This window comes from Xenopus tropicalis, chromosome 6, assembly GCF_000004195.4.
Source record: "Xenopus tropicalis strain Nigerian chromosome 6, UCB_Xtro_10.0, whole genome shotgun sequence".
NCBI lineage: Eukaryota > Metazoa > Chordata > Amphibia > Anura > Pipidae > Xenopus > Xenopus tropicalis.
Window position 1 is genome coordinate 134,089,441 of NC_030682.2, and position 24,289 is coordinate 134,113,729.

The 24,289-nt window shown below is 41.1% G+C and overlaps 2 protein-coding genes across 3 annotated transcripts in view; one reads left to right on the plus strand and one right to left on the minus strand.

The window, feature by feature from the left end:
- nudcd1 (NudC domain containing 1) overlaps positions 1-13,949 on the minus strand; it is a 121,271-nt gene extending 107,322 nt beyond the window's left edge. The window contains exon 1 of one of the 2 annotated variants that reach the window (XM_031903384.1): positions 13,693-13,949. In XM_031903384.1, the coding sequence (XP_031759244.1) occupies positions 13,693-13,807 (115 nt within the window). In that variant the 5' untranslated portion in view covers positions 13,808-13,949. 2 annotated transcript variants of the gene reach the window in all.
- A 95-nt stretch (positions 13,950-14,044) lies between these two features.
- Positions 14,045-21,777, plus strand: eny2 (enhancer of yellow 2 homolog). Its single transcript, NM_001130200.1, has 4 exons — positions 14,045-14,191; positions 20,925-20,995; positions 21,259-21,333; positions 21,581-21,777. The coding sequence occupies exons 1-4, from the start codon at positions 14,124-14,126 to the stop codon at positions 21,655-21,657; spliced, it is 291 nt and encodes a 96-aa protein (NP_001123672.1). The 5' UTR covers positions 14,045-14,123; the 3' UTR covers positions 21,658-21,777.
- The last annotated feature ends 2,512 nt before the right edge of the window (positions 21,778-24,289 follow it).

The following is a 24,289-nucleotide window of genomic DNA, read 5'->3' on the forward strand; positions in this document are numbered from 1 at the left end:
GGGGCAGAACAGCCCTATTGGGTTTATTTAATGGTTAAATGATTCCCTTTTCTCTGTAATAATGAAACAGTACCTGTACTTTGATCCCAACTAAGATATAATTACCCCTTATTGGGGGCAGAACAGCCCTATTGGGTTATTTCAAGGTTTAAATGATTCCCTTTTCTCTGTAATAAATTAAAACAGTACCTGTACTTGATCCCAACTAAGATATAATTACCCCTTATTGGGGGCAGAACAGTCCTATTGGGTTTATTTCAAGGTTAAATGATTCCCTTTTCTCTGTAATAATAAAACAGTACCTGTACTTGATCCCAACTAAGATATAATTACCCCTTATTGGGGGCAGAACAGCCCTATTGGGTTTATTTAATGGTTAAATGATTCCCTTTTCTCTGTAATAATAAAACAGTACCTGTACTTGATCCCAACTAAGATATAATTACCCCTTATTGGGGGCAGAACAGCCCTATTGGGTTTATTTAATGGTAAATGATTCCCCTTTTCTCTGTAATAATAAAACAGTACCTGTACTTGATCCCAACTAAGATATAATTACCCCTTATTGGGGCAGAACAGCCCTATTGGGTTTATTTAATGGTTAAATGATTCCCTTTTCTCTGTAATAATAAAACAGTACCTGTACTTGATCCCAACTAGATATAATTACCCCTTATTGGGGGCAGAACAGTCCTATTGGGTTTATTTCATTAAATGATACCTTTGTACAAAGTACCTTTGTACTTGATCCCAACTAAGATAATGATTAATCCTTATGGGAAGCAAAACAACCCTAATGGGTTTATATAATGTTTAAATAATGTAATTCAAGCTATGGAGAGAGTTGGAAAAGATCCCTTATCAGGAAAACCCCAGGTCCCAAGCATTCTTTATAACAGGTTCCATACCTGCAATAATTATAAATAAAATAACTGTTCAAAGAGAATGCTCTGTTCCTATAACCTTTTAAAATCTGGGCCTATTCTTTACTTTGGAAGCAAACCCAGTGAACGGCAGATGTAATTTGGCTGTTAAAATGACAATGAGAAGCCAGAAGATTGCAGCCAAAACTAAACTCTGCCCAGGGACATGTTGGTATGCAGTCAGTCAGAAAGCATGGTGGGGGCCACGTCAAGAGTATGCGGCCAACAGTGTGTTTAGAAGCCAAGCCTTTGGCCAATTGCTGAGTGTGCCAGCAAAGGAACAAACTGCACTGCATTAAAGAGAAGAGAACACAGACGGCTTGGGTTTAATTTGTGGTCAATAAAAGGAGGAAAACAAACTGATCTAATGTTGCTGTAGAGGAAAGAGTTAAAATATTGGCTAAGCACTGCAAGGGGGTGGATATGGAATGCCATTCATTAATGAAGAAATGACGGAAAGTGGTAGGTGGACGGAATGCTATTAACTAATCTGCCATTGCTGAGAGTAAAATCACTTCTGTGTGTAATGCTTGTGTTAAAGGGGAACTGTCACCCACACATAACAATCTGTATAATAAAAGTCAAAAGTAAAACTTGAAAACCAAAATCCTTTTTTTAATTAAATCACCCATACCGGTTATAAATTAATTTAAAAATCTGAGCTGTCAATCATATATAGCCTGCCCAGCCTCTATGCTGCAGGCATAGAGGCAGGGAAGGCAATATATGATTGACAGCTCAGATTTTTAATTACAATTAATTTACCTTTCCATTCAGCACTTCTCAGATATCACCTCAATGGCAAATGCACAAGATTTTGGGGGATACAAAGCTTGCCTTAATAACACTGTTCACAAAATGGCACCGGCCTGCTGGCTGTGACTGTACATTCCAATACTGAAGCAGAAAAAAATTAAATAATTTATTTAGTGTAAGTAAAGTTTATTTTGCTCAACTAACATGATAGAAAAGGATTTGGAATTATTTCTTAGGGTGACAGGTCCCCTTTAAGCTTTACCAAGAGATGCTGTTCCACAGAAATCATGAGAACCCTTCAAAATATCAGGTTTCTATGGAAATCAGTGCTTCAGAATGGAAGCACACGTGTAGCTGGACCTCAGAACATAGCAAGTAAAAGTAACATTATCACTCAAATATAGAGCCTATAGGTCTAGTAACCCATAGCAACCAATCAGCAGGCAGCATTTGTGTTAATGTTGCACATGAATGCTACTTTGTATAATGGGGGTTCCTTGGCAGACATTGTAAAGCTCTGGTAAAATGGTGTCCTTATTGGGGTGCAAACTGTCAGCTAAATGTTTGGTCCAAGGAATAGCAAGTATAGCACAGCAAAGTGTCAACCTTTTTCAACAGTTTTCCCAATCTATGGACCTTCAGCTGTAGAAATTACAACTCCCAGCAACCACTAAGGGCAAAAAGGTGACAGTAATACATTCATAAACAATAGGGCTCTATTTTATCCTTGGCTCCACAACAGCTAAAGATGGCTCTGGATGGAACTACAGCCCAAATGACTACAATGGCTCTTCTGCTCCTGGACTGGGAAAGGCTTTGTGACCTGCAGTTAAAAGAGACATATTGGATAAATAAAAATCCCTCCAATTCCATAGGCAATAATGAATAATATATGTTAAAAGTTTCACTTTGGAGTAAAAATTAATATTATCTTTAAAAAAAGACCACTTCACTGGAGCTCGCTATAGATCCTAACTGGACCCTGTCTGAGTTTCAAATGAGGAGTGGGCGTGTCCCAACGGTTCCAGCCAGAAGCACAGTAGGAAGAGATGGCCAATCACAGCCCTGCAGTGACACAAGCTTCAGTTCCCTATGATGTCAGTCTACCAGCTGATTGGTTCCTTTCCTACAGTGCAGAATGCCTCTGGCTGGCCTTCAGAGCCTGTGAAAGGAAGCAGCAGGAAGTGGAACAGATGGGCGGGACCAGTGGGGATTTTGCAAAAATACTCAATATTTAGAGCATTCTACTATACAACATCCTTCTATATTTAGGAGTAGGACGCACTGGCAAATTTTTGTTTTTGGAACTTTGGTAAAACAAGCAAATTTTAAAAGAAAAATGACTTTCTTTTAAAGAAAAGCTAAAAGCAAATATCCGGTATTGAGCGACTGGAGCCAAGTTATGTAATGTAATGTATGATATTACCTACAGTGGCTTTATTGACACATAAAGCACTTCTGTTCCTGTGTTCAAAAGAAAATTACAATATAAATGAGGCAATAAGGATTATTATCTCTGTCAAGCAGCCCGTGTAATTAGCCCAAGCTGACCCGACACAACGCTCTGTGCTATATGAATGAGATGCTCATGAGAGGAAAGAAAAAACTAATATGGAAATAGAAAGTTTCCACTTTGTATTATTCTGGGCATTCTAATTTTAAAGGAATACATATCCTCTCCCATAAATTACTCAGAGGGTTTTCTTTTAAGATTTCCTAAAAACACAGGAGCAGCCCATTGCCCCTTCCATGCTCAGAGCCCTGCAGGCAAGTCCTGCTGCAATTAACTCATCTTTTGCCATCCTGCCAGGCATTTACCTGGATTAAACAGGTAATGATTGACTTAAATGTTCTTATTCTTAGCTAAAAAAAAATCTTGAGCACTCTAAACAATATCACACTAAGAAGCCCATTCATGAAACCACAATTGTTTGATTACTTCCACGAAAAAGTCGTATTATTCGCAAAGACTACGACCATTTCGGGATTCATTCAACCTTTGGTATCGTGACAATCTTTTCGCCAGGTTGGATCTGTAGAGTGCCATTGAGTCCTATTGGAGACTTTCCTTGGGCCGGGTTGGAGCTGCAGAGTGCCATTGAGCCCTATGGGAGACTTTCCTTGGGCCGGGTTGGAGCTGCAGAGTGCCATTGAGCCCTATGGGAGACTTTCCTTGGGCCGGGTTGGAGCTGCAGAGTGCCATTGAGCCCTATGGGAGACTTCCCTTGGGCCGGGTTGGAGCTGCAGAGTGCCATTGAGCCCTATGGGAGACTTCCCTTGGGCCGGGTTGGAGCTGCAGAGTGCCATTGAGTCCTATTGGAGACTTTCCTTGGGCCGGGTTGGAGCTGCAGAGTGCCATTGAGCCCTATGGGAGACTTTCCTTGGGCCGGGTTGGAGCTGCAGAGTGCCATTGAGCCCTATGGGAGACTTTCCTTGGGCCGGGTTGGAGCTGCAGAGTGCCATTGAGCCCTATGGGAGACTTTCCTTGGGCCGGTTGGAGTGCCTGCCAGAGTGCCATTTGAGCCCTATGGGAGACTTTCCTTGGGCCGGGTTGGCATCCACAGTAAGGGACAAGGGAGGCACTTGGCGCGCACAATTTCCCCCTCAAACAGGGCAAGTTACAAGTGCCCCAGGTGGCCATAGTGGTGTTTAAGATGTCAGCTTGTGCTGATTGCGGGTCTCTCTCCTGATAAATAGCGGCCGTCCCTCTGGCAGTTGCTGCAGCCTCAGACTTGTTCCCTTGTATCTTCTCTGAGCCCCAGCCAGGTCACATATGCTATTGGAGCAAATAGGTAAATTGCAATGGATCTAATGAGTTTAATATGTGACATGAACTACTATTTGACTGCACCTAAAAAACTTTGGGAGGGCCAACTCCCGGAACTGTAAACTGGCCAACTTATGTCTTTGTGCTGTGGGGGCGCAACCCACTGCCCGCACGGGGAGGACATAGAGACTCCTACGCGGCTTGAAGTGTCCTGCTCGGAACTGAACTCAGGTCTCCAACGCGCAAGGCTGCAATGCTATGCACTGAGCCACTGTACGGCCCAAGGGGTTTGGCTCTCAGTTTAATTATGTCTTTCAATCCGTGTGGGCGGGGCCAACAACAACCAATCAAATTTCACCCATTGACTTTAATGGGGAAATTGAAACTGCTGCCACACTTCCAGCTTTGAGGCTACACTCCCCAAACTTGAATCACATAGTCATGGGTCAGCCTGAATGAAAACATGATGATTGTTGGATGCCCAAAAATGGGTGGAGCTGTGAACAGCCAATCAGATTTTACCTACTGACTTGGCAGAAATTAAGCCTGCTGCCATTCTCACAGTAATAACACCGGGGTCCCCAAACTTTGCAGAGTTAGTCACCAGGTAACTGTGGTTCAAGGTTAGAAAAAGTGGGCGGAGCCACCAACAGCCAATCAGATTTACCTAGTGACTTTCAATGGGGAAATTCAACCTGCTGCCATTCTCACAGTATTTACCCCAGGGTTCCCAAAGTTTGCATAGTCAGTCACTGGGTGACTTCATACTCAAGGGTAGAAAAAGTGGGCGGGGCCAACAAAAGCCAATCACATTTCTTTCACTGTTATCAGTGGGGAAATTTTAACTGCTGCCATTCTCACATGTTTAATGTCAGGGTCCCCAAACTTTGCACAGTTTGTCCCTGGGTGACTATGTTCCAAGTTTAGAAAAGTGGGCGGGGCCAACAACAGCCAATCAGATTTCACCTATAGACTTCATATGTTTAAATTTAAACTGCTGCCATTCTTTAAATATTAATACTAAGGTTCCCAAACTTTGCAGAGCTAGTCACCAGGTAACTGCGGTTCAAAGTCAGAAAAAGTGGGTGGGGCCACCAACAGCCAATCAGATCTTAACTATTGATTTTCAATGGGGAAATTCAACCTGCTGCCATTCTCACAGTATTAAACACCAGAATCACTAGGGGACTGCATTTTAAGGTTTTAAAAAGTGGGTGGAGCCACCAACAGCCAACCAGACTTCACCTATTGAATTTTTTTTGGTTTAAAATTAAAATGCTGCCTTTCTCACACTATTTATGTCAGTCACTGGCTGACTACGTATTCAGGGTTAGAACAAGTGGGTGGAGCCACCAACAGCCAATCCATTTCCACCCATTAAATTTCATTGGTTTATATTTAAACTGAAGCCATTATTTAAGTTTTAATTCCAGAGTTGTTACAAAGTTAGTCACTGGGTATTTGCAGTTCAAAGTTAGAAAAAGTGGGCGGAGCCACCAACAGCCAATAACATTTCACCTATTTACTTTCAATGATGAAGTGTAAAATGCTGTCAGTCTCACAATTTTTATGCCCGAGTCCCCAAACTTTGGAAAGTTGGTCAGAGGGGGACTGCAGTTCAAAAATAGAAAAAGTGGGTTGGGCCACCAACAGCCAATTAGAATTCATCCATTGAATTGTATTGGTTTAAATTTAGAATGCCGTCATTCTCACACTATTTATGCCAGGGTGCCAGTGTTACTGGGTGACTTCCACTCAAGGTTAGAAAAAGTGGGCACACCCACCAACCACCAATAACGATTCACCTATTGACTTTTATTGGTTTAAATTTAAACTGCTTCTGTTCTTTAACTATTTATCCTAGGGTCCCTAAACTTTGCAGAGTTAGTCATTGGGTAACTGCAGTGAGGAAATTTAAACTGCTGCCATTCAGACACTATTAAAACCAGGGTCTCCAAACTTTGCACAGTGGTTTTTACTATATAACTGTGGGTCCAAGGTTAGAAAAAGTGGGCGGAGCCAACAACAGATCAGATTTCATTTCGTGACTTCAGGTTTTTTCAACCCAACATGAAGTTGGTTCTCAAACTTCCCTTTCTAGTTGGATAGATGCTCCTATTAAAACAACTGCCTGCCATAGACTGTAAAATCGAAAGCACGGGTTGTCGGGTAAATGACTGCCAATATAGTATATTTTATGTTGCTGTTTTATCCACGCCTACAGTGTAAAACATGGCACAGCAAGACCAAAGGTATCTGGCAGGCAAGGGGTTACTGTCACATCTGGTACAATTGACTTGGTAGCTGGGTAGTCAAAATGGCTGACACATGCTCCATCAAATAAACATTTCATTTCTACCTAATAACTGCTCCTGCTGTCGGCCTGGGACTAACAGCATGCGTACTACAGCTGTGTGCAGGTACAGGTATAGGTATAGGACTTGTTATCCAGAATGCTCGGGACCTGGGGATTTCCGGATAAAGGATCTTTCCTTAATTTGGATTTCCATACCATAAGTCTACTACAAAATAACTTAAACAGTAATTAAACCCAATAGGATTGTTTTGGCTCCAATCAGGATTAATTATATCTTAGTTGGGATCAAGTAAAAGGTACTGTTTTATTATTACAGAGAAAAGGGAATCATTTAACCATTAAATAAACCCAATAGGGCTGTTCTGCCCCCGATAGGGGGAAATTATATCTTAGTTGGGATCAAGTAAAAGGTACTGTTTTATTATTACAGAGAAAAGAGAATCATTTAACCATTAAATAAACCCAATAGGGCTGTTCTGCCCCCGATAGGGGGAAATTATATCTTAGTTGGGATCAAGTAAAAGGTACTGTTTTATTATTACAAAGAAAAAGGAAACCATTTTTAAAGATTTGAATTATTTGCTTATAATGGAGTCTATAGGAGATGGCCTTTCTGTAATTCAGACCTTTCTCGATAACGGGTTTCTAGATAAGGGATCCCATACCTGTACCTTGCATAGGTCAACATTAATATTATTACTATATCTGGCTTTAAAATGACTGCTACACGCACAAAGTCATGGTACAGGTACAGGACCCGTAATTCAGAATGCTCGGGACCAAAGGTATTCTGGATAAGGGGTCTTTCCATAATTTGGATCTCCATACCTAAAGTCTATTAAAAAAAATCAACAAAACATGAATTAAACCCAATAGGATTATTTTGCATCCAGTAAGGATTAATTTATATCTTAGTTGGGATCAATTACAGGTACTGTTTTATTATTACAGAGAAAAAGGAATCATTTAACCATTAAATAAACCCAATAGGGCTGTTCTGCCCCCAATAAGGATTAATTATATCTTAGTTGGGATCAATTACAGGTACTGTTTTATTATTACAGAGAAAAGGGAATCATTTAACCATTAAATAAACCCAATAGGGCTGTTCTGCCCCCAATAAGGGGTAATTATATCTTAGTTGGGATCAAGTACAGGTACTGTTTTATTATTACAGAGAAAAGGGAATCATTTAACCATTAAATAAACCCAATAGGGCTGTTCTGCCCCCAATAAGGGGTAATTATATCTTAGTTGGGATCAAGTACAGGTACTGTTTTATTATTACAGAGAAAAAGGAATCATTTAACCATTAAATAAACCCAATAGGGCTGTTCTGCCCCCAATAAGGATTAATTATATCTCAGTTTGGATCAAATACAAAGCGCTGTTTTATTTTTACAGAGAAAAAGGAAATCAATTTTAAAAATCTGAATTATTTGATTAAAATGGAGTCTATGGGAGACAGGCTTTTACGTAATTCAGAGCTTTCTTGATATCGGGTTTCTGGATAACGGATCCCATACCAGTACATGTATCAAAACGGCAGACATCATTATGAAGTAGACACAACAGCATCCCTTTATGAAAGATTATTGAAAATCCTGCAACTGCCTACAGGGAAGGAGAATTAGAAACTTTGCTGCCAAACTTGAGAGGATGGAGGTTGCCATGGCACTGTATACAGCAAATGATTTAACAAAGGTGGCAAATACCGACATCAGCAGCTAACAATCTCAATCACATCAGGGTCACGAAATTCTCGCGGAGGGATGTAGAGATATGTTCCCCAATTATAAGGCTAGTGCCTAAATAAAGCAAAGCCACACTGGCAGACCAGAAATGACTAAGAAATAAGGAAATGCAGGCGTCAGAATTAGCCGGGCCAAACTGTGCCAAGAGCTTTACCGTGGAGTTATTACAGTAAGTCGCACATTTATCCTTAGAGCTCTCAGCATCTGTCCCTAGTTCTAAATAGTGCTTATTTCCGAGTAGTGTCAGTAGAAAACCTGTAAAAAGCATGCAAGGCTGACTTACGCTACATTGTTACAAGGGTCACAGCCAGAAGTGCAGATAGGGAGTGACAAATAATGCTGGAAATTGCAACTAAATTCACAATTAACTCTGAAACCATTAAAATGTTAGTGATGTATGTAGAGGTATCGGACCCCTTATCCATAAAATTCCAAATTACAGAAAGGCCATCTCCCATAGACTCCATTGCAATCCCCTTTTCTCTGTAATAATAAAATATTACCTGTACTTGATCCCAACTAAGATATATTTTACCCCTTATTGGGGGCAGAACAGTCCTATTGGGTTTATTTAATGGTTAAATGATTCCCTTTTCTCTGTAATAATAAAACAGTACCTGTACTTGATCCCAGCTAAGATATAATTACCCCTTATTGGGGGCAGAACAGCCCTATTGGGTTTATTTCATGTTTAAATGATTCCCTTTTCTCTGTAATAATAAAACAGTACCTGTACTTGATCCCAACTAAGATATAATTACCCCTTATTGGGGACAGAACAGCCCTATTGGGTTTATTTCATGTTTAAATGATTTCCTTTTCTCTGTAATAATAAAACAGTACCTGTACTTGATCCCAACTAAGATATAATTACCCCTTATTGGGGACAGAACAGCCCTATTGGGTTTATTTCATTTTTAAATGATTCCCTTTTCTCTGTAATAATAAAACAGTACCTGTACTTGATCCCAACTAAGATATAATTACCCCTTATTGGGGCAGAACAGCCCTATTGGGTTAATTTAATGGTTAAATGATTCCCTTTTCTCTGTAATAATAAAACAGTACCTGTACTTGATCCCAACTAAGATATAGTTAACACTTCTTGGAGGCAAAACAATCCTATTAGGTTTAATTACTGTTTAAATAATTTTTTTAGTAGACTTAAAGTAGGAGATCCGAATTTAGGAAACACCCCTTATCCAGGAATCCCCAGATCCCAAGCATTCTGGATAACGGTTCCCATACCTGTATATTGGAAAGTCTCTTAGAAATGTAATTTTCTATGATGTGGCAAAAAGTTATTTTAGGGTATATTTATTCACCTGCAAATTCCACCCTACACGGCCTTCTGATGGACCCCTTCCTCCCTGTGGGGCCACCCTACAAATTGTAAAGAAGTGCATTATAGCCTTGTTAGTGCAAGTGCAGCATGTACCCCAATATAACCATTAGGCATCTCAAAAGTGTGTTTATTCCATATTAAATCAAATTCCATACATTCAACACTCACAAACCCAATACTTATATAATTTAATTCCAATATACAGCAAGAACCTAAAAACATATCTAGCTACCTGTCTGCTACGGACTTATCATAAGGGCCATGCCTTCTGGTACTAGTGTAACATTAAACTCCAGCAGGTCTATACTTGAACTAAAGGGAGCTGGCGAGTACAAAATCATGTATGCAAGAATCCAGCTACTGATTGGGATCAGTAGGTACCCCATACTTTTCAGAAAGGTAATTTAGCAAAGTAGTAAGGCACAGTAGGTTTGTGAAAACCAATAATGATTTTTGTATTACTTTTTAAATTCCCTAAAAGAGAGAATGGTTAACATTCCTGGGTCTGCAGTGCCCCCTTATGGATGAAAACAAGATTTAAAAACTCCAATTCACACCTTTGTAACAGTAAAAGATCAAGGTACTGACTACAGATATGGGACCTGTTATTCAAAATGCTTGGGACCTGGGGTTTTCTGGATAAGGGATCTTTCCATAATTTGGATCTCCACAACATAAGTCTGCTTAAAATCATTTAAATATTGAATAAACCTGATAGGCGTGTTTTGCCTGCGATAAGGGGTAATTATATCTTAGTTGGGATCACATACAAGGTACTGTTTTATTATTACAGAGAAAAGGGAATCATTTAACCATTAAATAAACCCAATAGGGCTGTTCTGCCCCAATAAGGGGTAATTATATCTTAGTTGGGATCAAGTACAGGTACTGTTTTATTATTACAGAGAAAAGGGAATCATTTAACCATTAAATAAAACCAATAGGATTGTTCTGCCCCCAATAAGGGGTAATTATATCTTAGTTGGGATCAAGTACAAGGTACTGGTTTATTATTACAGAGAAAAAGGAAATAATTTTTAAACATTAGAATTATTTGCTTATAATGGAGTCTATGGGAGATGGCATTTCAGTAATTCAGAGCTTTCTGGATAACGGGTTTCCAGATAAGGGATCCCATACTTGTTCACCCTAAAGGGTTGTCAAAGTCTTCAGTTTAAATTGATCATATAGTAGAAAGCAGTGCAACTTTCTAAATAGTTCCATAGGATTCTATAAGTAAATATATAATTGTTAGAATAGTGAATATATTGCTTTTGATAATTTAGGGATATTTCCAAACACATCTGTTTTGCCTTTCTGGATTAAAGGTGTGACTTAATGTGTACCCCATCAATGTAAAATAAAAATGAGCACAGGCATTTTAACTCCCCCCCCCCCCACCACCAATTTCAAGAATGACCAGTCAAAACATTCACAGCAACACTGCGCTTAGGTTAATGCCACACGGGGTAGATTCTCGGAATGTGGATAAGCACAGGCTGACAATCTGCCCCTACACTTCAAAAATCTGAATATTCTGCCTGCACCTGGAGCTGCAAAACTTGTCCTGTATGCAGTTTTGTGCCAAATTCTGATTAGTGTGCCTGCACCCAGGCTGATCCAATGGCTCCAGGCACAGGCACAAGAATCAGATTTTTCAAGTGATGGGGTGGATTGTCAGCCCGTGCTTAACCACAGGCTGAAAACCTGCCCCGTGTGGCATCAGCCTAAAGGTGGCCATGCACGCTGAGATCTGCTCACTTGGTGAGGTCGCCAAGCGAGCGGATCTTTTCCCGATATCCCCACCAACAGGTGGCCAATATCGGGGCTAATTCAGTAGTTTGGCCCTGGGGCCAAACGATCGAATTAGAACGACAGGCATAGCCAATGCGGTCCCCAATCCGACTACAGGCCAGATATTGGTGGGCAAGCCGGTCGTTAGTGCCCATACATGGGCTGATAAGCTGCCGAGTAGGTCGAAGGGACCGTTATCGGCAGCTAGAATCGGCCCGTGTATGGCCACCTTAAGGCACTAATTATTGTGCAGGTGGGTTTACATGTGAAATGTTGCTCTGCAGATATACAGAGTAGACGACTTTGGGGGAGTTTACTATATGGTGAATGCCCCTGCCCAGGGCAGTATGAGGGTAATTAGAAAATGTATCAGGTATGACAGTGCGTCGCCATAGAAAAAAGTACCTGGTGCAGTTTTTAAGGAAGACATAAAATGACCTGGGCATCACTGTAGGGGTGCCCAACATATTAGCACACCAGTGTTTCAGTTCCCCTTTAAACTGTTTTGCCTCACTGACATTAACAGGTTACATGAGATCCAGATATATAAAATGGTGTCTGTGGTTTAAAAGAAGAAGAAAATTCTAAGACAGTGGGAATGCCAACTTGTTATGCAACACCCAGTGGCAAAAATCGCTACACCTCTGCAAATGTACCTTACTATAGAGTGCTGAATGGTTATTTTTACCATGTTCTTCGTATCATAAGAACTGTATCCTGATATTTACCTGCTCCCAGGTATCTACTAAGGGCGACTCTGGGTGGCCTTATGTACAATACCAAGCTTTCTTTGAAGCCTTGGAGTGGGAAGTAAAATGAGAGCTTGGTGCCCTAGAGAAAACTACCTCACGACCTAGGAAAAGCTTTAGTGATGCTGGACCCTGGGAGGGGGGCTTATTATACAGGAACCAAGCAGTAGGGTTTGGCTGGGTACATCCGTGCCTAAACTAGACCCAATTACCTGCGATCTAACCTACATTCTTGCCCCAAGCTCTTCCTACCTAAGCCAGGCCAGACACTGAATTTACTGTTGCCAACCTGCCCCCCAAAACATACTGCATGACCCTGGAAGTGATAGCTCTACAATATGCAACCCACCCATCCAATTCCTGTTAAAGGTTTCCTGTAGACCAGGGGTGTCAAACTCAATCACATAAGGGGGCCGAAATCTAAAACACAGGCTAAGTTGGGGGCCAAATTTTTTATTAATATACTTATATTTATCACAATGTGTAAAAAGTGGAGTAAGACATTACCGGTGATGTTGCTCATAGCAGCCAATAGATGCTTTGCTACTGTTGAAAGCTGATTACTGATTGGATGCCTTGGGTAATATTACAGGTAATGCTTCACTCCACTTTTTACACAGCATGATAAATATACCCCTTAGTCTTAGTTACTATGTGAGGAAAATGGAAATTGACCAGGCTGGATGGTCAGACACACTAACCAAGGGCCACATAAAACAGCCAGGTGGGCCGGATTTGACATATACGCTGTAGACCAACTCCATGGAGATTAGCCAGAATGTTTACTGCTTTGTTGGTATTCTGTGAGAGTAATATTCGGAGACTATTTGCAACTGGTCTTCATTTTGTATTATATGTGTTTTTTTTAGTTATTTTACTTTTGGTTCAGCAGCTGTGCAGTTTGCAGTTTCAGCAGCTATCTGGTTGCTAGGGTGCAAGTTACCTTAGTGACAAGGTAGCAATTTGAATGAGAGGATGCTAAATGAATAAGAGAACACCTGAACAGAAAAACAAGTTATAAAAAGTAACTCTAAAAATGAAACTGTAGCCTCACAGAGCAATAGTATTTGGCTGCCGGGGTCAGTGACCCCCATTTGAAAGCTGCAAAGAGTTAGAAGAAAATGGTAAATAGTTCAAAAACTAAAAGGAATAATGAAGACCAATTGAAAAGTTGCTTAGAATAGGCCGTTCTATAACATACTAAAAGTTAACCCCACCCCATTAAACTCATGCTAAAGACAACTACAGGGCTTTATAGAAATGCCATTTCATTGACCCAGCACTCACCAGCATCCAGCTCCACATTATAACAAGGCAATGGATCCAGGGACAGCTTGTAGCTCTCGAACTTGGGATCCAGCAGCTGCCTATTCACTCTGAGGGAGCAATTAGAACCTTCCATGACTGTCCCCACTCCAGCCGGACTGGCCAATAGGAGTTAAAACACCTTTCCCTTTAGTTCTGACAAGCCTGCCGGAACCAACACCTTAGCAGACGGACAGCAGGCGAGGGGCATGCCGGGAAGCTGAGTTTGTCAAACGCGCTTCACTGGTGCCAACCTTCCGGCTGCGGCGCACGGTGCTGACGTCACGCAGGCGCGGCGCTCAGTTTATGACGCGCAGTACCAGTTGCCGGGTAACAAAGTTCTGTGAGGAGCTGAATCTTTCTTGTGTTTGTTGGTGCCGGAGCCTGGGCCCGTATTGGTACCGACCCGCACCATGAATAAGGACGCGCAGATGAAGGCTGCCATCAACCAGAAACTCATCGAGACCGGGGAGAGAGAGCGGTAGGTGCTGCCCGGTATGGGCTCCCTATGCTGCGGGACTGGGACTCCAGCTTCCCTCGGAGTGTTGGGACAGGCCAGGGAGAGCATTTACTCCCTTATATGTGTCTAACATGTACCAACCCCTTCTCTGTCTATAGGATCCGGGCCCTCTGTACCGCTTGGATTATGTGTATGATATATCCATGAGCAGGGCTGCCAGTAATAATCCTGGGGCTCTGTATTAATATCATACCAGGGGGCCCCACATATTAAAGGAGACATATCCTATAAAAATTAACAATGTACCAAGGAATTATATTCCTCTACATATAGAAGGATTGTGCTAAAAAAGTTGTGTTTCAGACTGATTTATTAAGAAATTCCACAAAACCCCACTAGCCCCGCCCATCTGTTCCACTTCCTGCTGGCTGAATTCTCTGGATGAGCTGCGGAGCCGGCGGCCCTCCGTACCCTGCACTGTAGGATAGGAACCAATCAGCAGCTAGGCTGACCTGATAGGGAACTGAAGCCTGTCTGTGCTTGTGTGAGTGCAGGGCTGTGATTGGCTCTCCCCCTCCTACTGTGCTTCTGGCAGGGACCATTAGGACACGCCCACTCTTCATTTCACACTGGACAGAGAAGTGATAGGATCTATAGGGAGCTCCAATAAAGGGGCCATTGTTACAGATGGGGTTAATGTTTAGCCCAAAGGGAAACCAGCACCGTATATTATTCATAATTGCCTACAGGGTTAGGGTTTTCTCCTTTAATACCTAGGGATGCACCGAATCCACCATTCTGTTCTGCATTCAGACGGGATTTGGGATCTGCGGAATCCGCACTCTTGGCCCAGCCAAATCCCAATCCTTATATCATATCAAAATGAATAGTGTACCAGTGAATGATACTCTTTCAGATATAGAAGGATTGTGCTTAAACTTGTGTTTCAGACTGATTTATTGAGAAATTACACCAAAACCCCACTAGCCCCGCCCATCTGTTCCACTTCCTGCTGGCTGAATTCTCTGGATGTGCAGGGGGGCGGCGGCTCTTAGTACACTGCACTGTAGGATAGGAACCAATCAGCAGCTAGGCTGACCTGATAGGGAACTGAAGCCTGTCTTTGCTTGTGTGAGTGCAAGGCTGTGATTGGCTGTCCTCCTCCTACTGTGCTTCTGGCAGGGACTGTTAGGACACACCCACCCTCATTTGAAACACAGACAGGGACCTGAGAGGATCTATAGGGAGCTCCAATAAAGGGGCCATTGTTACAGATAGGGTTAATGTTTAGCCCAAAGGGAAACCAGCACCGTATATTATTCATAATTACCTACAAAATTAGGGTTTTTCCCATTTATCCAATATGTCCCATTTATCACATGACTTGTTGTCAGATAACATGGAAGTTGAACATTTTTCACCACATGCAAAGCTTTTTAACCCTTACAAATCCCAATTTACATACGCAAATTAGGAGTTGTATTTGGCCAAATCTTTTACAAAGTATTGGGGCCGAAAATAGTGGATTGGGTGCATCCCTATTAATAACTGGTCACCATGCCCCCTTAATCCACCCATGGGTCACCCAAAGCAAAGTAGTTAAAGGAGAAGGAAAGGTAAAAACTAAGTAAGCTTTATCAGAAAGGTCTATGTAAATACAGCCATAAGCACTCACAGAAACACTTCAGTGAGTCCTCTGTCAAAAGAAATAGGATTTGTTGTCTCTTTGTTTTCCTGTGCCAGAGACACGCAGCTCTCTCCTCTCTCCTGCTCCCCCTCCCTCAAGAATGCTAAGAACTCCCTCCCCCTCCTTTAGGAATGTGTGATCTGAGCCAATCAGCAGGAAGCTTCGTCATAGTCTTACTGAGCATGTACACCGGTCTTGGTCTCGGTGCAGGAGCAAGGCATTATGGGAACTTTCTTTACACAGCTCAGCGTTTTTTCTTCCTATGAGGCTTCTGATCATCTGAATGGGAGAAATATGGGGAGACTTAAAGGAGAAGGAAAGGCTAATAAAGAGTTAATCTCAAGCTGCAGGCATACCTTCAGTTCTCTCAATAGTGCCCTTAAGTCTCCCCATATTTCTCCCGTTCAGATGATCAGAAGCCAAACAGGAAGAAAAAAACGCTGAGCTGTGTAAAGAAGTTCCCATAATGCCTCACTCCTGCACCAAGACAAGACCGGTGTACAAGTTTAGTTAGTAAGACTATGGGGCACATTTACTAATCCACGAACGTCCGAAAAGCGTCCAAATGTGTTTTTTTTCGTAATGATCGATATTTTGCGACTTTTTCGAGCGCTCAATACGAAAGTCGTACTGGCTATGAAAAAGTCGCGACAATTCACGAAATTTGTAATGGCAATGAAAAAGTCGCGACAATTCGCGCAAGTCGTAACAGCTACGAAAAAGTAGCAAAAAATACGAAAAAGTCGCAAAATGTTCGTTTTCCAATCCGAATTTTTCCCATTTGGATTCGTGGATTAGTAAATCAGCCCCTATGAGTCAGCTTCCTGCTGATTGGCTCAGATCCACATTCCTAAGGGGGGGGGGAGTTAGTTTTTACCTTTCCTTCTCCTTTAAGGGCACTGTTGAGAGAACTGAAGGTATGCCTGCAGTTTGAGATTAACTCTTTATTAGCCTTTCCTTCTCCTTTAAGCTGGCACTCATGCAATCCCATGTTGGCAGTAGCAGTAAATGCAAAGCTGTGAGTGGATTGGAGCACAAAACACATAAGGGATAAACTACATGGGAGTTTTTGATCATATTTTATGGGTCATATTTTATCCTACCTACAAGATCTTGCCATGCACAAGATTTTGTTGGAGTCTGATATATTATATATTAATTAAAGGAGCATTAACCACACTGTGTCCAAAATTTAAATCCAATAGTAATAAACGAGAGTACAGTGCAAACCAATTAGAGCTGTCACACAGTGAGTCCCCCCTACTCACCAGACCCACGATAGACCTTAGCACAGTATATAGGCCCAACACAGAACCAGGAGCAGGTCAGGATGCAGAAAGAAAATAGGGATATCACTGGTTAAACCAAATGTTCCAGGTCATACGAGAAACAAGGTAAATATATAGTGCAATACATTTTTTTAAAGAACACTTAAAGGGGTGGTAAATTTACTTTTAGTATGTTATAGAACTTCTAATTCTAACCAATTTTTTAATTGGTCTTCATTATTTTTTATAGTTTTGTAATTATTTGCCTTCTTCTTATAACTCTCTGCAGCTTTTCAATAGGGGGGTCACTGACCCCGCAGCCAAAAAACGATTGCTTTGTGAGGCTACAGTTTTATATGTTCAACCAATTATTCTATTTAGGTCCTCTTCTATTCATATACCAGTCTCTCATTCAAACCACTCCCCAGTTGCTCAGGTAATTTGGACCCTAGCAACCAGATAGCTGCTGAAATTCAAAACTGGAGAGCTGCTGCACAAAAAATTTAAATAACTAAAAAACTACAAATAATAAAAAATGAGGACCAACTGCAAATTATCTCAGACTATTATTCTCTACATCTACAAGTTGAACATCCCCTTTAAGATATGTAAAGGCTACTTACAAACATGTAGAAAAATTTGCCTTATAAATAAATATGAGATGGCTCAGTTTGTTCTGCATGGTCACGCCATGTTGTATTCCAGTGATCCCCAACCAGTGGCTCAGGGGTAACATGTTGCTCCCCAACCCCTTGGATGTTGCTCTCAGTGCCCCCAAACCAGGGAGTTATTTTTTAATTCCTGACTTGGGGGCATGTTTTGGTTGAATAAAAACAAGATTTCCTACCAAATAAAGCCCCCTGTAAGCTGATAGGGTGCATAGAGGCTGCCTAATAGCCAATCACAGCCCTTATTTGGCTCCTCCATGAAATTTTATGGTGCTTGTGTTGCTCTCCAAGTCTTTTTACATCTGACTGTGGCCCATGAGTAAGAAAGGTTGGGGATCCCTGGTATAACCCTATAATTGGCTCATAGTAGGGGAGGGATGCAGAGAATAACAGTTGCAGTGTGGGCTTCACTGAGTTGCAATAAAGGGGGGCATATAGAGCTTTTACCATTTCTTTATAGACTACATTGTTAGCATTCTTTCAAAAGCCTCAATAGCCCCACCCAGGCGCCGGACTCGTTCCCTGTGTAAGGAAAACACATTCTGCTACGATTCTTTAAGGTGGCCATACGTGGACCAACGCATACAGTACTACTCTGACAGGCCAAATAGAAAGAGAGACAGACACCATACAAGTTGCTATACACGTATATGGCCACTTTTCTATTATTCCATTTTTTTCAGGCCAAATATCTGAATGATTGGAACAGGAGGAAGTGAAGAAGCTGCAACTCTGCTTCCTTTCATCTGATCCAATGACATTTTTCCGTCAGGACAGATAACCCGCTATCCAATAAGGTTATGTGTCGTAACAGCTGCCTGATTTGCCATACTTGCCCAGGTGGTCTGGTATTACGATCTAAATCGGCCAAACTGCCTGCTCAGAATTAGACACGTGCAGTCAGTTATAGAGCAGTGAGCTCTCAAGGTAGAATTGAACTGGTGGTTAGGATTATTGAGACTGACTTGCAGGCCAGCAGGAAGGGTGAGTTGAAGAGGGCTCAACAAAAAAGATAAGCAATAAAGAAAGAAAAAAATAAGTCATCCAAGTGCAGCAGCACTTTCTACATTGATAAATTTCTTTTATTTTAACTGCTTTTTTTGGAAGCTGGATCTGCTGGCAAAGTAAGAATACCCCCCTCCAAAAAAAAGTAAAGGCTTCCAGTTTTTAATTAGACCAGCAGGTGGTGCAATTTTCACATTATATGAAAAATAATCGGTTATTTCTACTTGGTGCCCCACTTGGTTGTATGCATCAGATCCAAATAAAAGAAACATTCACCTTAAAATTAGATTATGATATTCTGGGCAATTTATAGCTTCTTTTCTTTTTTGTGTGTTTGTTTTTTAATGTTCAGCCTTTCTCTGTTCTAAAGTGTCAATTGCTACCCCCCCAAACAGAAACACATTAATACTAAGGTTACATTTGAATTGCTAGTCATATTTATTGATGCAGATCCTTGGGAATTAATTGTCTAGTATGCTGTTAAAACCCCTTTCTGGTTACTAGTATAAGGTTTAATCACTTTGCCTTTAATGCTCCACTGACATAAAAGGCGGAGGGGGGCTAACGAGATTAATTGACAAGGTAACTAGATGAGTTAATCTTAGGGCTGTGAATTTTAAAATTAATGTATAAGAATTTTATGATATTGTGACAGTTTGGTGCTAATGGGCCATGTTTCACTTGCAGTTGAGCTCGTTACATGGCATTTCCTATTCACAGAGAACTGTAAATATGCAGATAAATAACATTCCCTGGCTCAGCTGCTGTATTGTATAGTTATATTGAACAGCCATAGAAGAGGTTATTGTAAGTCATTGTTAGACTAATACCAGTTATTTGTATGTTGTATATGTTGTAAGTCATGGTTTGTCTTACAGTATAATTGTTGTCTAGTCTGCTGTGTTCAGCCTTATTTATGTCTGTTGTACGGTCTGTTTAGTTCAGCGGAGCCATAGATAATTTATATATATAGGCATTACCTGCTTTCAGTAAATAATCATTAGGCATTTTAGAATTTTATAGGTATTTTCATATTCTTAGTGTTCAGTTCTGCACCCTGCCTTTCCCCCCTGTTACCTGTGAAGATGTCGGAGCTAAAATCACTGGGTTAGGGTAAGAATGTTCCATTGTAATTATAGGGGAACCAAGCTGCCTTAACCTATTCATTAATGCTCAGGTGAATTTCTGGTGCTGTTATTACTGGACCTGCCCATTATACCGCTAGTCACAGGAGTAAGTATAAACTGAAACAGCGACTGCCAGCCTGAGGCAAATGTCATTACTGGCCATAGGGCAACTACATGTCAGTGTCTTATCACAAAGTCTCCTCCGTGACTGCTGCTTATTTGTCATTTTGCTGTGGGTGGGCCTTTAGAAGGCATGTCACTCAAACATCGGCATTATTAGAAACAATATCTATTTTTGTGCTGAGAAAACAAACATCGTGTAAAGTCATTTTCCAGAGCTGTGAAAGCAATCATTAAGCGCAGAGGCGGGGGAGGGGGCCAGGGAGTCTGACGTAGTTAATGACAGTGTGTGGATTGCAGGATGACATTGCTTATTCAGGCATATTACATAGAATGCTTTAAAGAATGTGAGAAAGAACAGCAAGAAAATATTTGCATACCAGTAAAGATGAGTTTGAAGAACTGTAGCAATTACAGGGGCCTATCAATCACATGACAAATAGAAGTTGTAGTTCAGCAACAGTTGGAGTTAACCAGATGAACATGCTTCATCACTCCAAGCTTATCAGAACACAAGGCACATGGCTGAGGGCACTTGGGAAAGTGAGAAAATTGCGAGTCTCAAATTTCGAAATTAAGTATAAAAGGTTTGCTCTTCTGAAAAACAAATGCATCCTGTGCATCCCTAGAGCTGTTCCTGGCACAGAGGTTCTGAACGGACCTGTTGCAAAATGATTTGTATTCAGAATCATTTCAGTGAACAGAAACATCTATATTTATACAACCAGTCCTATAACCCCTGCATATGCCTTAATGATATATGAAAGGGAAATCCCCAATACTATAAAGCACCCCATTGCTTCTGTTTTCATCAATGTTTGTTTATGGAACCCACATCTGGTTTTATGATCACAGTACAATATTTCTTTTTTATTTTAGACTTAAAGAACTTTTGAGAGCAAAACTGATTGAATGTGGATGGAGAGACCAGCTAAAGGCACATTGCAAAGGTAACGCACATTTCTAACCCTCTTACAGTAAAGTGCCCAGGAATCTCTCTCTCAGCTTCCCCATAGACTGCTTTAGTGAGTCCTTGCAACTTCTTAACTCCTGGGCCCCAGACCCTGAATGCTTTACATTTGGCCTTTACCGGAGATTCCCTTGTTCTAGGGTGCTTGCTCCAGGTTTTCCCCAATATTATTATTATTATATTCTGCTTTGTACACCTACATCCTTTAAATACAGCCCTTAGCTATATTGTTGACTTTTGCAGATGTGATAAATGAAAAAGGAGTGGAGCATGTCACGGTTGATGACTTAGTTGCAGAAATAACTCCCAAAGGCAGAGGTAAGTATTGGGGTTCATGCCCCCCTAGACCTTTGTTTGCAGATCTATAGCTATAATAACCCTAAGGCCATTCTCTCCCTGCTCTTTACCTATTGGGTCTGACCTATCCTACCCCACATAAAATGTAATTTGCAGCTTTGCACACAAACAGCAGCTGCATACCATGTACTTTGCCCGCAGCTTATATATATATTTTTTTTCATTTAAATATTTCATTTAAAAATGTTGTTTTCTTGTTGTGTTGCAGCACTTGTTCCTGACAGTGTGAAGAAAGAGCTGCTACAAAGGATAAGGGCCTTCCTGGCCCAGCATGCTAGCCTTTAGCAAGTGCGAGTGAAGATGTATTCATTGTCAGAACCATGTCATGTGCTTTTATATATACACTTTGTTTCCTTATGGGGTTTTTTTATCTTGTTTTATTAAATAAAATGTCATGTACCTTAACTCCTTTCATATTTGTGTTTTTTAACCTTTCCAACTAAGCCATAAAATGCTGCAAACATTACAGTAAAGAACATCTATGATTAGGGAAAAAATACTCACAATGACAACTGCTTTTCTTGAGAGAAAGGAAGGAAAACTACAGTAGTCAGAGAAACGCCCTGTACTGTGCAAGACCCCAAAATAGAGGGTCTGGGAATGGAAGACAAACTTCATACTTTGTATGTGGCGCTGCTCGTCATTCAGAACATAGAGCTTGGGGAGCCCTGTGCTCCCATAACAGGCATTAGAAACAGGGCTTTTTGCACCCAACGGCCTTGTACCCAGTGCAGTGGTATATTCTTAAACTATAAATACTATGACTTTTATATTGTAGGGCTTCTGGGTTCTGGCTGTGTGACTCAAAGGTATGGTAGTGCCTATTTATAGCAGTTAATTTATATTGTTGTTTGGCAAATGGGTATAACTCCTTTAGGAAGCATTCACTAGTAAGTTAATGGAATACTAATGTCATCCCAACATTGGGTAAGGACCTCTAGCTGGTTTTTTTTCCCCCCACTGTTTGTGATCCCCAGGAGGGCCCATCCAAACAGTTTGGGAATCTCTGTTTTATATTGTATCTAGGATACTGCATGCATGTTTACCCTTAGGGTGAAGACACGGAGCTATTTAGTAGCCGTGACAAGTAGCTGCGTGTGTCTTCACCCTAAATATTATCTAACTATCTTCAGGCTTAGCTTCCTGGAGTGTCTAGTTAAGCAAATTAACATGTTGTCCACATCTCACACAGTTTGAGAACATCTTAAAGTGTCCTTTTTATTTTTTGCTTGTTTCCCCATGTGTGTTTCAAAGTTCTGTATACAAAAGTAGTGTTATATAAATACATATATACATACACACATGCCCTACCCATCGAGGTTCCATGACTATACTATAAATGTTATAGTCATGGAACTGCTCGGTAGATTATTATAGCCATACATTTTATAAAAGGGGGTACCTTATTTACTATATAAAAGATACAGTTCCATACATCACCATCACAAAGTTAGAACATTATTTACAGGACATTAAAATTAGTGATTTTTACTTATGCATAGCCCTATACAGAGCCCTTAATCTGTGCATCTCAAGTACAAATATCATCTGTCACTTAGCTATTAAACATTACCACCAGCATCATGTGGCACATTGCACTGCTTTCTGTTCCTAATAGATTTTATGGTCCTGAGGCAGCACATCAAGTTTCATTAAGAGAGACAAAAATGGAATGTGGTTCAGCAGATGGTCTCCCTGTTTGCTTGGTGCAATACCTGTAACCCAGTACAAGGAGCCTGAAGTTGACAGCATATTGCATAGCTTGTGTATGTTGTTATGGAACCAAATTCATGGAAGAATTTCTGACCAGCATCAGCACTACAATCCTTGTACTTACGTAAAACCAGATACCACACATAGACACAGACTGTAAAAACACGTCTCATATTGCAAGATGGACGAAGGGGGTGTGCAGAACTGAAAGGGGAAAAAAAGCTGGAGATCCTTGCTTGAAAACAAACCCTTTTCCTGAGAGAAAAACATGGAAACAAAATATCATTGTTTTAAACCCCAAACAAAACACAGGCAGAACCCTGAAGGAATCTGATGTGGTAATTGGACCACTGCTGCGCTGTCATAGAGAACTACAACAGTCAAAATGCTCTTAACCGTTTGTCACTTATTTACTGGAAAGCCTTGTGCTAAAGGTGGTGAGGTCTAATCTTTCCGCCGATATGCCAACCTTGGGCCAAACTATCACATTAGAATGAAGGGGATACGAGTGAGGATTTTGGGCAGATATATGTTGGGAAGGCCCCATACACGGGCAGATTTCAGCTTCCAATTCGGGTCCTTCAGACCAATTTGGCAGCCTATTTACCTGTGTATGGAGCCTTACAACAAGCCTCCCCAACAGATATCTTTGTTGGGCCACTGTATGGCCACCTTAAGGCAGATAATAGTGGTCACAAACAGACCCACTCAGGAATTGTGAAGCAAATTTCTAAAAGTCACTATATCTGCCATAGGCAGAGCATTTTGCCATGCCTCCCAAAGGGTAGTAAGGATAGACAGGCTTTTTGAGCATTAGTTCTAGGAATGTCCTCTTCTACAGTCCACATAGAGAAGCCTGGGTCAGTTTATTCCTGCATTCCCATGTAGTGAAATGTGCAAAAAATCCACCACACTGGAGCACAGGGTTAAATGCACGACTGGAGGACACTAGCTGGAGTTTTGCCATCCTTATGTTCTCTAAAGTGTCATGGATATGAGCTGGGACCTGCAGTACCACCAGTGTTGGTGTTGGCTCCCATAGGCAGATGCAATAATGAATGTCTGGGGGTAGTAGTGGCATAACTTGTCTTAAATAATTCAAACAAAATGGATTTTGAGCAGGCTATAGAGGATTCAGTGGGATTACTACAAGAAAGTGGAACAACGTATCCTATCTTCAACATGAAAAGAAAACTAACACCCA